This window comes from Aspergillus versicolor (assembly GCF_001890125.1).
Source record: "Aspergillus versicolor CBS 583.65 unplaced genomic scaffold ASPVEscaffold_1, whole genome shotgun sequence".
Classification (NCBI taxonomy): Eukaryota; Fungi; Ascomycota; class Eurotiomycetes; order Eurotiales; family Aspergillaceae; genus Aspergillus; species Aspergillus versicolor.
In genome coordinates, this window is record NW_024467524.1 from 534,373 (window position 1) to 548,488 (window position 14,116).

Sequence of the window (14,116 nt, forward strand, 5' to 3'; positions counted from 1 at the left end):
TCACACCGTATATTTTCCAGGGATGTCCAGACTTTGAATCAGCTTGTCTTGCAAAGTTCGTTCGTCTCTGAGAGATACGATGCCAAAGGATCGATCCGACAACATGCACATTCAAGAGGCTGCGCGTCAGGGACCCCCTCAGGGTGATATCGAAGTCGCAAAGGAGAAAATAGACCCAGTCCACGAGGTATGGATAATTGTTATTCTCAGTTTATGCTTAATTGCTAATTTCAATTCTGTTCAGGAAAATGCTGTCGGATACAAGGAATACCGTGAAGGGTTGCATATGGAGATAACAGCCAAGGAGGTGAGTCCATCCTCTTTCTATCGCTCTTCCTCCAATGCTCTAACAATATCTAGAACTCCAAAATCAGGTGGAAGATTGACCTGGTTGTTCTCCCGATCTTTCTCGTCACCCAGGCGCTGCAATTCATGGATAAAACGGCTCTAAACTACGCAAACCTGTTTGGATACCAAGAGACTTTAGGGCTAAAGGGCCAGGAATTCAATTATCTTTCAGCAAGTATGCTACTTCGGATCCGAATCTGGGAGTCAATGTTAACAGCTTCTAGTGGTATACGCGGGCTACTTCTTCGGGCAGTACCCATGTGGATGGCTAGTTGGGAGGTATCCAGCTCAGCGCGTGCTAGGCGTGAGTTGCTTTATGTGGGGGCTGATGGTAATTATCATGACACAATGTCATACATTCTCCAGCGCTTTAGGTGTCCGCTTTATCATGGGTGTCTTCGAGGCAGCCGTCACCCCAGGCCTGACCCTGATGACCGGTTTCTGGTATACCCGGCAGGAAATCCCACTCCGCCAGTGTATCTGGTACTCGGCGCTTGGATTCGGCGGCATTGTAGGGTCCTATATATCTTTTGGGCTCTCTAAACTCCCGGAAGATTTCAGTCCGGCGCGGTGGGAGCTGCTGTTTTATATCCTCGGGGCGGCCACTTGTCTCTGGGCATTTGTGATCTTCTTTGTCCTGCCTGATTCGCCCTCCAGTGCCTTCTTTTTAACGCAGCCTGAACGCATTCTTGCTGTGAAACGCGTCGCTGGAAATGAAACAGGGATCAAGAACAAGGCCTTCGACAAGAAGCAAGGCCTGGTTGCATTCTACGATCCAAAAGCGATACTGCTTTTTATTTCCGTGTTTGCTGCTGCCATTCCCAACGGCGTCGTCAATTCCTTTTCGACGGTTATTATTGAAGATATGGGATTTACCCAGACCAAGACGACAGAACTAAAATCTGTTGGCGACGCGGTCGTCATTATAGCGTTGGTTATCGGCGGCACTATCACATTGAATGTACCCAACTCCCGACTGCTGACCTCAACGGCCGCGAATATTCTTTGCACCGTTTCTGCTGGGTGTATGGCCTACTTGCCCCGGTCAATGAAGTGGTCGAGGCTGGTCTGCTTCTGGCTGGTGAATGCGCAGTCTGTGGGATTTACTGTCTCGCTGGTGACGATCTCATCGAACATGGCTGGCTATACGCATCGGGCTATGGCTAACGCACTTACATTGTAAGTATTGTAGTTCCATAGATTCGTGAGTTGCTCAACTAATATGGGATAGTACTGCATACTGCTGGGGTAACTTCGCTGGGCCATTCGTGGTGAAGCCATCCGAAGCGCCTGAATACAAGGGAGCCACGATTGGCCTTCTGGTCGGGTACGTGATTAAGGCTGCTTGCCATTTGGCACTTCTGGGTATGCTCTCTACATTATTGACAATAGTTCTGTACTCCGAGAATTGATGCTGATGATATTAGGCTACATGTTCACGGTCAACCGCCGCAGGGACTCTCGCTATGGGCCGGCTGACAAGGCTACAAGTAATGAAGCTGGGATGCAGGATCGGACAGAGTTTGAAAACAAGGATTTTCGATATGTTCTGTAGTTGATAGGATTTATGAAATATTTGAATAGTGTAGTACAGCTAAGCCTGGCCACTAAGCGAGTCAGTCGTTGGAAAGTCTCCGCGTTCTCCAACATCTCCGTCTCCATCTCCATCTCATCTCCACCTCCTTTCTTCCCCAACTAAAAAAAAAATCCATCATGCGAGATGGCGCGGCATCATAAAATCGTCTGTTCTACTTGTCGCCGTCGGAAAAGCAAATGTGACGGCGCGTCCCCCAGCTGCTCGGCCTGCATCGCCAGTGCTTCCAAGTGCCACTATGATAAATTGCCCTCGCTTGCCTACGTGCGCTCACTGCAGTCTCGCATCCAGGAATTAGAGCGGGGCCTACTCAATGGCAGCTCTAGTGGTGCTGGTGCACCTTCTCCCTCTAGTTCGTCCTTTGTCAGTTCGGCTTTCAGCAATGGAGCCACTGACCCAATGAGCCTGGATGCTTTGGGAGATGTCAGCTATCACAACCAGACATCTGCCATCCATGAAGACCTTCCACAAACACCTGCTCGACCACTGCACGCGAGAACTCCCCCATCAACAATAACGGACGAAGGTACTGCAGATGCCAGGCAACATCTTGTCGCCAATGCTGCCGTCCAGAAAGACTTCGAAATCGGCAACCTGGATACATCCTTGTCGTTAGCAAATATCTCCAAGGATCTCGCAAGCACCTTGTTGCAGCTCCACTGGTGCTGGTTGCATCCAAGCTTCCTTTTCGTATATCGTCCAGCTTTTACGAGGGACATGCCTCGACTTGCCAGCGGAGAGCAATCGTCCACATATTGCTCCTCCACTCTCGTCAAAGTTCTCTACGCCCACAGCTGTCGGTTTATACGGTCACCAGATTCAGTATGGAGCCCGAATAATAATGGCGAGACATTCCAGGAGCTTTCCGATCGCTTAATGACAGAGGCAAAGGCGTTGCTTGCTATGGAGACCCTCAATCCTCCTGCTATTCCCACGATCCAAGCATTACTCCAACAGTCGGCCCGTGACGTCGCTTGTGGCCGGTCCTCCGCCGCATGGCTCTACTCGGGAATGGCCTTTCGTATGGCCGTTGACCTGGGCTTGCACGTCTCTCCCGACAAGCTCCAGCAATATTCCACATCGCTCTCAGCAGAAGACATCGAGATACGAAAACGTCTCTTCTGGAGCTTATACTCGTGGGACAAGCACATCAGCATGTACCTCGGGAGGATGCCGAATTTTGTAATGGGCGCTGAAAACGTCTCCCTGGAATTCCTCGACGACTTTACCGACCATGATCCTTGGGTACCATTCTACGGCCCTGATGCGAATGCCTCGGAGCTCCCTCCGTTTCCACCCACCCCAGGCCGTATCATGTCCTGCTTCACGGAGCTGTGCAAACTCTGCAAAATACTCACGCGGGTGATGCTGGAACTCTATAGCTCTCAGTCTGCCGACAAAGCTGCTGCTTTTGTAGAGATAAAACAGGAGCTCCAGGAATGGCACTCGTCCCTGCCGTCGTTCCTCTACACACCACCCAACAAGATGCCTGAACTGAGCCCGCCGCCGCATATCACATCGCTCAACCTGATGTACCACAACACCCTGATCCTTCTCCATCGACCGCATGTTGCGAGTGCCAGTAGTGAGGTTCCTCGCCCAGCCGCAGTCCGACAAAGCTGGAAGATATGTCGATCTGCAACGACCGCAATATACGGCCTTCTCAAAATGTACGTACATACATTTGGGTTCCACCACATCACATACATGAATAGCTATTGCACTTACATGGCCGCAACGACCGCCGTGTACCAGCTGGAGACATCGGAGGACGTACTACAGTCCAACCAAGCGGCTTGGACGGAATTGAGGTTCCTGCTTGATGTCCTCCAGCGTACTGCTACTGCCATGCCCGGCCTGAACCGGAGTATCGAGATTATCAAAGCGCGCATAAAGAGGATCCTTGACCGGCAGGCTTCCAAACAGCTCGACTCTCTCTTTCCGGGTCAGGTGTCGAAGAGTCCAAAACGGGATACCCCAGGACTGTCTCATCCGGAAAACGGCTCGACCTCAAATACGTCGTCTGCTTATCCCTTAAACTGCCCTCCGGTTTATAACTGGGGAGATCACTCCCACGCAGGAATCAGCGCAGATGAGGATCTCTGGCTCCCAGCGTTCCCAGCGCAGGATACTTCCTACGGTCCAGAAGTAATGCTCGATGTCCAGGAAGCTCTCAGTCCGCAGACGCGGTCTGCGCTCATGGGGTCGAATCTTGATCCACAGCTGCGACTGGATCTCTCCATGCCTGACTCTACGATGGCTGGTTATGGCCTATTCTCTGATACTTTGCTCGGTGAAATGCCACAGAGTCCCGCAGAGGAAGGAGTGTGACCGTGTCGTATGGACAGAGCGAGTGATTTTGTAAGCGCCCCCATGTCCTTCAGATTTACTGTCTCGTCCTTTATTCCTCTCAATTCAGATGCCAATCAGTGTGTTACTATCATCCTCTACATGGCTGTGGGGTTTTGTTTATCTTTTTCTCCTTCGGTGTGGGTAGTCTGCATATTCTTTCTTTTCCCTCCCTATTCTCATAACACTCATCACCTACTTGGTAATACTTCGAGTTCACTTTGCGGCTTGTTTTTGATCAAGAACGAAGTCTTCTGTTTTGGAACCACGTTTTTGGTTAGACAGCACAGCCATGGCATCAGTGTTGGTCTACTCTGTAATCCCCATGCAAAACACCAGAAGGTCAACTAATCTGGCCGTCTTACAAATAGGAACAATACTATTTCAGGGCTGCTCCCAATCCCCCGCCACTAGAGAGGGATGATCACTGCGCCGTGTGCAACAAATATCCCGCTCGACAATGTACACAGTGCCGTAACTGCAGCTACTGTTCTACAGAGTGCCAGAGCGTCGACTTTGCTTCTCACAAGCTCCTCTGCAAACAGCTTATCACCCTACGTCCAAGCCCAACTCCCGAACACAAACGAGCAATATTCTTTCCCGAAAACGAGATAAACCCACGCATAATATGGGTCAAATGCACAGCAGATTCTATGGACGATGTCTACTACGAGTGGGTTGATGTGTCTCCATATCTCGGGAATCAAAAACCAGGAAAGTTCTACGCTCCTCGGAATAACTACCATGTGTCTCTTATTGCCCGTGACAACCTCCTGAGCGATGGGTCGTCCAACAACAAAAGCATTATAGCAACGGCGGGTCCCTCAATGGCATGTCCTTTGTCATTCCGCGGCCCCATGGTGGCAATCAGAGAAGTCGACTACGACACATATTGTGATATCAGTCTGGCCGATTTCCGGTGCCGCTCGGAATACCTTCGCTGCTACGGCATACCTGCGTCTGCCATGCCAACTATCAGTCGAGGTACACAGCCAGAGCCAACCGCGGAGTGAAAATAAGAAGTCAAGGAGGCAATATCCCGCAAAGATCCGACATCTTCGTCCCCGTCGATATTACCGCTAATGATACCCTTTCGCTTTTGCGGGAGATAGACCCTATATGTTTTCAGCTGTGACGTCTTCTGCACCGAAAGTCGCCATTATACGTATCTAGCGGGCTACATAGGGAAAACATTGATAATAGACCCTCAAAATATTGGCCTTGACTGATATAATCCTTTTCCTATTCAGCGTTGTATACTGTGCAGTGGATCAGGATGTCGTGACAACGGGTCCGCCCGCTGCGGGTCATGCACGGCCCGATTGAACGCACTCATCTCTGTCTATATGAAATCTAATTACCTGACCATCCAGGAAACATAGAGGAGCTTACAAGCCGAATCGGGGCAGCGACTTACGAGGAGAAGTCACTATTTCCCATAATATACAGCAATGTAGCCCTAAGTAGCTCATCCCGGCTCGCTGACTAAGGGCAGCCAGACCCCATAGCCAAGTGGTTACGTCAGTACTACCTTTAACATCCCCGTACAATATCTCTCAACTTCATATCCAAATTCAACTACAAATTAACTCTAGCCACTATGACAGAATACATGAAAGCATGGCAACAAGCCACACCCGGCCCCGTCGAGGAGAACCTCAAACTCATCGACAACGCCGCACGCCCCAACAATGCAACCCTCAAGCAAGGCGAGATCCTCATCCACGTAGCCAGCGCCGGTCTCAACCCGGCAGACTACAAAACCCTGGAAATGGGTATACTATCCCGCGCCAGCATCAAGTTCCCCAAGACAGTGGGCCTGGATCTCAGCGGTACTGTCGTGGGCGTGGCCGATGGGTCAACGGACGTCAGGGTCGGCGATAATGTCCTCGGCCGCGTCGAGCCATTCCAGGCGGACGGCTCACTGTCTGAGTACGTGGTGCTGCCACGGGATGCATACGCCGTGCTACCCAAGGGCGTGAATCTCGATCAGGCTGCCGGGTTGCCCACGGCGGGGATGACGGCGTATCAAAGCATCAAGCCCTACGTCAAAGCCGGGGACCGGGTCTTTATTAACGGCGGCTCTGGAGGTACAGGGACCTTTGGTGTCCAAATTGCAAAGGCGCTCGGGTGTCACGTCACGACTTCCTGCTCAACGGGTAAAGTCGACCTGGTCAAGAGTCTAGGTGCCGACACGGTCATCGACTACCGAGTCCACGACATCGTGGCTGTGCTTGAAGCCGAGGGTCAAGTCTATGATCTAGTGGTGGACAACGTTGGTAGCTCGCCAAAGGACTTTTTCTCTACGACGCCGAAGTTTCTCAAACCGGAGGGACCCTATATTGCCGTTGGGGCCACTGCGTCGCTTGACACGGCTAAGACTTTTGCTCAGGGCCTGCTGTGGCCGACATTCCTAGGGGGCACGCCGCGCAAGTTTGTACCTTTTTTCACTAAGAATGTACACGAGGACTACGAGCAGCTTGCGAGGTGGTTGGCAGAGGGGAAAATAGCGACCATCATCGAGTCAACATTTGAGTTTGAGCAGGCAATTGAAGCCTTGCAGCATCTAAAGAAGGGCTCCAGTTCGGGAAAAGTCCTTGTGCACGTCTCGACCAAGGCGTGAATGTACAATATATTGCCCCATGTAACAATAATCATGACGAAATGCAAATTATAAGTCTACTTCTTTTGGCTTTGATGTAGGGAGTTCGCGTACTTCCTGTACAAGAGGATTAGACATAGACAATGGGTTTGAATTATATAGTAAGATAGTAGGTTCAGAAAATACTGTGCATTGACTTTGGAACCCCAGGTATATATAGTTTGTGAAAATACAGTTGATCACTTGAATATAAGACACGGTGCATATAGTATTTACATTTTGCTCGGCATCCTCATAGCCCCGTCAATCCGGATAACAGTCCCATTCAACATCGAATTCTCAATACTCGATCGGACCATGTGTCCGAATTCCTCGGGCTTTCCTGCCCGGCGCGGAAACTCCATCACGCGCTCAAGACTCGCCCGCGCCTTTTCGGGGAGAGCTTTGGTCATGTTGCTCTCAAACAGACTCGGGGCAATGGTGACCACACGAATGCCGTATCTAGCAACATCCCGGGCCAGCGGGAGCGTCATGGAGGCAATCGCACCCTTTGACGCGGAGTAGGCAACCTGGCCGGGCTGACCATCGAAGGCGGCAGATGAGGAGACCAAGATGAGCACGCCTCGTTCCCCGTCGCCGGTGAAAGGTTCGTTTTGAACTAGGTGGGGGATACAGAGACGGAGCAGATCAAGTGTTCCTCGAAGATTCACGTTCAGGACGAAGTCGATACTTGACATTTCCACAGGAGATTTTGATCGTGCATCATAGATCTACTCGTGATAATAACAGGATACAGTGAGTCTGAAGAAGTCTCACCAGTCAATAGGACGACGATATTCTTACCTTGGACGGTAATCCAACACCGGCAGCCGCAACAACTCCTCCAAACCGCTTCCCGGTCTGCTTGATCCAGTCGGCACCGGAAGCAACGGCAGACTCGATGCTTGAAGTATCGGTGACGTCCGTCTGCACGAATTTCGCTCTGTCGGCGCCGAATTCCTTGACCGCGTCCTCATCCAGGCCTGGGTGCAAGTCCAGCAGCAGTACATTGGCCCCGGCGCGGTGGAGCTCACGGGCTGTCTCGAGCCCGAGTCCTGAGCACCCGCCGGATATAATGAAAGTTGCGTCTGCGGGCTTCATGGTAGGCCTATAGGGAGATGTAAGAAGGAAATCGGAAGTGAAATGGGAAGCTTGTGACTTGAGCTCATCTGCAAGTGATTGTATCGGTCGCGTGAAGTACCGAGGTAGTCAGGCAGCTCCACCACGCTTAACTTATAACGGTAAAGATTACCCCAGAAGTTGGTTCAGTATAATGCGTTGATTTCTGAGGTGTAGGGGTTATAGCAGAGACCGGTTTGACACCTCTGATCTAGATGGGATCCCCAGATGGTCAGCATGAGTAGTGGACTTTGGCATCCGGTAAGTCTATATGAAGGATATGCTATATAAGGCAATAATACTCCTGGCTATTCAAATTCCTATCCTACCTATACTTTTCTTGCCATTGGCCATCCAAATGCGCTCATTTACTCCATGACGTAGAATATAACATGGATAGATACCAAATAAATGCATGCCCTAATGCTTTAACAAACCAAAGAAAGACTTTAAACCGGATCAAAACCGGAAGAAACTATTGCATAGCCTTCTGCCTTTGCCGCGTATTCCAATTCAACGTTTTCGACAAACTACGCATCCAGTCATCGCCACGACCTCCATGAGGCAGGACATTTGCAAATGGATATCGCGACGCGGAAACTGTCGCGTAATCACCAGGCAGCAGTTCAACTCTGTCGGGAGTGGCATTAGCGGTGTTCATCCAGTATAAAATAGTGCATGCAGCTTGTACAACTTGATTATTTGGGCGGGATACATACCTCTGTCGTCCATCAAAGCTCGCCCACGAGCTTGTCCTTGCGTCGTATGGAACCCCAATCCGAAGCACGACGGTGTCGGGGAGGATAATCGGACGGAAGGAGAGCGTGTGCGCGCAGATTGCGGTGATCAGGATGACCGGGTTATCGGGATGCGAGAGGGAGCCGCCCGCGGCCATGTTGTAGGCTGTTGAGCCGGTTGGGGTGGCGATGCAGACGCCGTCAGCCTGTAGGGTTGTGAAGTGTTCGTCACCGCCGAAGAGTTCGATTGATGACATGGCTAGGGATGTCAGTACTGCTGCATGATGCATACATATAGATGATTGCACGACTTACTAGGATTCGGCCCTCTGTCCACAACAATATCGTTCAGGATATGTACGACCCCGTCGGGCCTATGACTGAGGGTGCCGTCCGATTCATCGCCTATTAACTCCTCGACCAGATCTCGGTGCTTCTTGCTAAACGGGTTCTCTTTATTGTGTGGGTTGCTCCGCATAATCGTGCATTCGAACCGCAGCCGCAGACTAACCATGACGCCGTCCTGGATCGCAGACCCCAGGATACTCTCATAGTGATTGAAATCAAACTTGGTCAAAAACCCAAGCGATCCCAACGAAAAGGACAACACAGGCGGTACAACATGCTGGAACAACCAGCTCGTGTAGAGCACCGTCCCGTCACCACCAAGCGTAACAACAAAGTCAAACAGGGACGCCTGGTCGGTAGCCAGCTTTGTATCCCAAAACTTGAGCCGCTCTTCCGCAGCCGGATTCTCCTTCAGCAGGCCCTCGTAATTGAACTCCGGGTCACCGCGCAGCTTGTTCTCAATGTACACCACATACTCCACTCCACGGTCCCTAGACAGTAACCACCGCGTAACTTTCCTCGTCGCATCAACAACCGACTCATCCCCAGCCTTGGTGACAAGGAAAATCGTCTTAACATTGAGCTTAAGCCGAATGCTATCAAGCTTCTTGGACAGGTTGCGCACATTCCACGCCATATCGGAGAGTTGTTTCTTCGTGAGCTGTCGGGACTCGACCTCTTTCGCCTTCGTCCGCGGCGACTTCGCCCGCCGATGACTATCTGGTTTTATATTTTCGATGTCCGCTTCTGCTTCCTCATCGCCCTCTTCCGTGATGGCGACATCGTGCGCCGCGGCAGCGGAACTATCGACAATGTCCGCCTCCAACTTCGATTTGTCTTTCGATATCCGGAAATTGGCGATTCGGGCAGGTGTTAGCCCTTCACCCGCGATAAGGGAATGCACGAAGCATGCTGTCGCTTCGTCGGGGTCTGGGTGTCTGGGTTCATCGGCCATTACGAGGGATGCCTTGCGGCGATGGCTGTAGGTTCTAGGGGGAAGGAGGACCTATCCACACCAAACTGGAGTTAGTGATTTATTTAATACAGATGTATATGAAGAGAGATTACCTCAAATTGATTGGGATCGTTTTCTTGCTGCTCGTGTCCGTCGCGGCCCTTGAAATAAGAGCGTCAGCGTGTTTGTTGTACAGCTATCACGAAAGGGACAGTACCGTATCTCGAGGACTTGGGCTCCGTCTGTCCATTGCGATAGGTAGTTGGAGCTGGAGCTAGAAAACCGGCTGAGTGCGTCATTTGCCGTCTCTTTTCGAGTCTGTTTTATTGCCTCTGGTTGAGGTTCGATGATGCTGTGTGGAGGAAGCGGTCTATGACGTCGGTCCGCTGCGGAGCTAGGGAGCCTTCCATATTGCAGAACTTGTTTTGGTCGTTCGCAATGGGCGATAATTTGGAGAGATGAGAGTTGTGTATTGAGTGTAGGAGTCGACAAACTAGTTAGGCAAAAGAGTTGGGCAAAATCGGTCAATTCTATGAGGCATATTTTTCCCATAATTTGGGGTAGGGGTTTTAACAGCCAAGCTTCGCGGAGTCTGACATGCTCCTTCGCTCACAACCAGACAAACCATTGCATGATATCAATTCAGAATTATATACTTCAAGCGGATGTTGTGTGTCGGCCTCTCAATTCGCTACGCAACTACTGAGCTATCGCCGACGATATTCCCAAACCAGTACGGTCCTCCTCTGGTACTTTCCGATGATGACTGATAAATAATGGATAGTTAGTTATTTGATAATAATAGTGCCTGACGACAGTGAAGCCAGACAAAGGAATCCATGACGAATATAGAACTGCCTCGGCCTGCCAGTGTCTCAAGTATAATTAGCAGCCCAGTCTTCGACTTTGGGGAGAGCGACGGAGGATGGTCCGGACCGCGGTGGAGAGCCACCGGGGTCAAGGTGACGAAGTCTTCTTGTCTGTGACCAAAGTTCGGAGTCATAGATTGCCAAGTTGGCACAACAGTTGTGCGGTTTTGTCGGTGAGTGAAGCCAAAGCAACTGGACAACTGAGACAAAAAAAATGGACTTGTCACCCCGCCACGATGACCTGATCAGCAAGGTGCAGTATCACGATGCCCCTCATTTCATCATCACAGCCCCTCCAACCCTTAAAGGAGTCAGAGCCCGAGGTCCCCTGAATCAGGTCAAACTTTGCACGGGACAAATAGTCCAAAGTAGCGAAGGAGTCGCGCCTGCAACAACCCGGCGTCCGTCCGACCGCAAATCCCAGCGTGTGTCCAATTGATTCTGGCTTGTGGTTCCTGCAGTCGAGAACGGGACCGGATTTAGGTTCAATAATCGACCCCCCAGCTGGTCACGATTTGCGCCGCGATTCATGTTCAGTGAAAGCAGGAGAAAGCGCTTGTAAGGGAAGGAAGCGAATTTGTTGGAGTTGTCGTTGCGAGCGACTGCAACGTGAATAGATTATTGCCAGCCACCGCAAGCTCCAGCTCCACCTAACTCTTCGTTTTGGCCCCTCATTTTGAGCCTTGACATCGGAGGACTTCCTTTCTGTGGAGAGTTTGGAGGTCCATGCAAAGTTTGACAAGTATTAAGATGAGACGGCGAAGTCCGGATGAAGCACGAAAAGCGATAATCATCGGCTCGTTGTTGGAGAGGCGGGTTGCTGCACAATACCACAAGGTCAGCGTCCTCCACAATCTGTGCCTACCCCGGCATTTTGGGTATTCTAGTCGAGCAGCCACAAAGCCATGAGTATGGAGTATGATGCGATGCTCTCTTTGTCCTGGCGAAACCATGTGGCTTTCCAAACCTTGATGGCGCTTGGGCCACTCTTGGGTTCCCAATCAAAAACCATGGTAGAGTGAATTGGGTCCAGTCCCAACCAGCCCAGCTCCTCCGACCCAGCGGGACGAAGGAAGACAATTCTGATAGACATTGGCAATCACAGTACACGAATAAACTTCCTGCGAACGGCCGGTTGCAATAACTGGGCGGAAGTTGATTCCAGAGTCCAGGATCCAGGCGGATCGGTGGCTCACTAATCGGATCCTGAATCCTGGGCCGCAAGTTATTGACCGATTGTTTTACCATTATGCCTGCGGTCCACTGCCAGGGGGTAATCAGAATGCCCCATATTGCAGATTGAATCAAATGTATTTGATTTGGAGCCGATGCAAGCGAGGGAAATAATGTTGACCGAGGTGCTTGGTTATGCAGGCCGCAAAGTCAGACACAGACTCTGAAGCCATCCCTGCCTCTTTACCCATGCAAGCCTCAGAATCGAGAACGCCTCGAGGATAATACGGAGTCCTCGACGAGGCGGCGTGTGATATATTTGCTTTTTGCCGGCTATCACAATGCTGAGTGTGCGCCGCCGGTCCTGGAAATTGGTGATTGACTCGAGCCAACGGAGAGTCCCACTTGATCTGCCGTGGCCAATGCAGCCAGGATCGGGCCAGTTCTACGCTGGATTTTATTTGCCCGAATCTTCCTAATTCTTAACCTTGTTTCGCCAGCCACAAGAACCTGGCTAATATCACTCGTCAATGCGCCTGGCCTCCAGGAGGGCCGTTGACCGTAAACTGTAACGGGTACCAGTCTTTGGCCCGTCAAACTTTGCCGGAAGACGCACACAAGCGAGATGCTGCTGTCGTGTCTGATTCGTTAGCCTGAGCTGATCAAATGCTGCGCTGGACCCCATACAAAAGTGACCTCAATTAAGGATGGAGTCGAAGTTGGGGTCATGCGGTTCCCCTCCTAGCATATGGAACTGAGTCTGCATTGGGCCCCTGTAAGAGGATGCCTCAAATTTGCCACTTCGTACTATTGCGATGACTCCGCGCCGGACTTACATACCAAACTGGTTTAAGAATCAAAGAGTCTTGGAAGGTCTGCGCACGTGTGAGGGAGGCTTGGCCTTTAACTGGGGGTACCCTTTGGACACTGCCGCATGGAAGGCAGCAATATACGCAGCTGAAAGCGAGTTGGGCGACTTATGGTGTGGATAATACGGGGCGACAGGCGCCTTGGGAATACGAAATTACTGCAACTCGAATCTTCTCAATATTGCAAAGAGAGCGACGTGGGAGTTTGTAAGCCCGGTGCAAGCCAAGTTCTGCCGCAGTTTCATCCTTCGGATAGTCAATCGGATGTTCAAAGGCGGACATGTAGACTGTGCCATGGCCGCGCCACAATGTCTGAGCTCGAGATCAAAGCATGAAGCATCTGATCGGTCAGGGAAATAATCATGGATGCAATGCAATGCAATGCCACCCGCCCCGGTGACCTCCCCTCGCGGCCTGGCCCTCTTGGGCCGAGAGACAGAAGCGATGATAGTTGGAAGAGATTAATTGGAATCATGGCTGCTGGGCTGCAGGAAAAGAAGGTTCAGGCTACAGAGGGGTATGCTCACTCTCCTTTCTTTTTGTTGTCCGTCCAGAAAGGTGATGGAGTAGTGGTTGTTCAACAGAGGGTGGGACGCATCTGCAGGCGAGCATGACTCAAATGGCATACATTGTATGCATGCAGGTATCCCGCATCAGAGCCAGCCTTGCACCCCGGAGGAGACGCTCCCGTTTGGCCCAATAAAAGGACCGAATCCTCGAGGAGGCCTCTCTGCGTGATATCGCCGGCGGCTACTCCCTTGTAGGCTAAAGGCGTGAACCCAGGAATGCGTATGTCTTGTCGTGTCACATTTGCCCTGTGCCCGGTCCTGAAGGGAAGGAGTCTTTGAAGGAATGGGCCCCCGCAAGAAACGACATGCTCGAGAAGCAATCAGCGGCGCACCGCCCTCATACAACATGTGATGACTCGTCAGGAGCGCTTGGGCGTCCCGCAAGCACGCCGCAGAACCCAACAAGATCAGCTTCTCGTCGAATTCCGATGATGATCCATCCAGAAAAACCAAAATAGGGACTGACATGCCACTAAGGTAAGCCAAATTGTTTAGCGTCAAAATGTTCCATTTTTCCTTTCACCAGGCTGGATTTTCTCTTGAAT

General features: G+C 51.1%; 6 protein-coding genes across 6 annotated transcripts; 4 read left to right on the forward strand and 2 right to left on the reverse strand.

Moving 5' to 3' along the window:
• Positions 1 to 103: 103 nt before the first annotated feature.
• ASPVEDRAFT_119450 (uncharacterized protein) lies at positions 104 to 1,903 on the forward strand (the record flags this gene model as incomplete). Its single annotated transcript, XM_040805698.1, has 6 exons — positions 104 to 187; positions 245 to 307; positions 361 to 523; positions 573 to 1,527; positions 1,580 to 1,713; positions 1,776 to 1,903. The coding sequence occupies 6 exons, from the start codon at positions 104 to 106 to the stop codon at positions 1,901 to 1,903; spliced, it is 1,527 nt and encodes a 508-aa protein (XP_040661744.1).
• Positions 1,904 to 2,016: 113 nt separating this feature from the next.
• On the forward strand, positions 2,017 to 4,724 carry ASPVEDRAFT_211866 (uncharacterized protein). The gene is made up of 2 exons (XM_040809458.1): positions 2,017 to 4,431; positions 4,663 to 4,724. The coding sequence occupies exon 1, from the start codon at positions 2,069 to 2,071 to the stop codon at positions 4,271 to 4,273; it is 2,205 nt and encodes a 734-aa protein (XP_040661745.1). The 5' UTR covers positions 2,017 to 2,068; the 3' UTR covers positions 4,274 to 4,431; positions 4,663 to 4,724.
• Positions 4,242 to 5,696, forward strand: ASPVEDRAFT_35294 (zinc finger MYND domain-containing protein). Its single transcript, XM_040810965.1, has 2 exons — positions 4,242 to 4,303; positions 4,663 to 5,696. Exons 1-2 carry the CDS (start codon positions 4,283 to 4,285, stop codon positions 5,302 to 5,304), a joined length of 663 nt encoding a protein of 220 aa, XP_040661746.1. The 5' UTR covers positions 4,242 to 4,282; the 3' UTR covers positions 5,305 to 5,696.
• Positions 5,697 to 5,903: 207 nt separating this feature from the next.
• On the forward strand, positions 5,904 to 6,914 carry ASPVEDRAFT_119340 (NAD(P)-dependent alcohol dehydrogenase; the record flags this gene model as incomplete). Its single annotated transcript, XM_040805686.1, has 1 exon — positions 5,904 to 6,914. The coding sequence occupies one exon, from the start codon at positions 5,904 to 5,906 to the stop codon at positions 6,912 to 6,914; it is 1,011 nt and encodes a 336-aa protein (XP_040661747.1).
• Positions 6,915 to 7,040: 126 nt separating this feature from the next.
• ASPVEDRAFT_35295 (uncharacterized protein) lies at positions 7,041 to 8,170 on the reverse strand. The gene is made up of 2 exons (XM_040810966.1): positions 7,737 to 8,170; positions 7,041 to 7,663 (listed from the first exon to the last, which is right to left on the reverse strand). The coding sequence occupies exons 1-2, from the start codon at positions 8,031 to 8,033 to the stop codon at positions 7,166 to 7,168; spliced, it is 795 nt and encodes a 264-aa protein (XP_040661748.1). The 5' UTR covers positions 8,034 to 8,170; the 3' UTR covers positions 7,041 to 7,165.
• A 356-nt stretch (positions 8,171 to 8,526) lies between these two features.
• Positions 8,527 to 10,341, reverse strand: ASPVEDRAFT_48268 (putative NAD+ kinase; the record flags this gene model as incomplete). Its single annotated transcript, XM_040813975.1, has 5 exons — positions 8,527 to 8,683; positions 8,771 to 9,047; positions 9,104 to 10,142; positions 10,205 to 10,252; positions 10,309 to 10,341. The coding sequence occupies 5 exons, from the start codon at positions 10,339 to 10,341 to the stop codon at positions 8,527 to 8,529; spliced, it is 1,554 nt and encodes a 517-aa protein (XP_040661749.1).
• Positions 10,342 to 14,116: the final 3,775 nt, after the last annotated feature.

What these genes read in the sequence shown, in the direction of transcription:
- ASPVEDRAFT_35294 (XM_040810965.1), top strand. Translation starts at nt 4,283, where the DNA reads ATGGACAGAGCGAGTGATTTT. An exon ending in TGGACAGAGCGAGTGATTTT is followed by an intron (nt 4,304 to 4,662) that starts GTAAGCGCCCCC and finishes TCTTACAAATAG; the next exon opens with GAACAATACTATTTCAGGGC.
- ASPVEDRAFT_211866 (XM_040809458.1), top strand. Translation starts at nt 2,069, where the DNA reads ATGGCGCGGCATCATAAAATCGTCTGTTCTACTTGTCGCCGTCGGAAA.
- ASPVEDRAFT_35295 (XM_040810966.1), bottom strand. Translation starts at nt 8,033, where the DNA reads ATGAAGCCCGCAGACGCAACTTTCATTATATCCGGCGGGTGCTCAGGA. An exon ending in GTGTTGGATTACCGTCCAAG is followed by an intron (nt 7,664 to 7,736) that starts GTAAGAATATCG and finishes TATCACGAGTAG; the next exon opens with ATCTATGATGCACGATCAAA.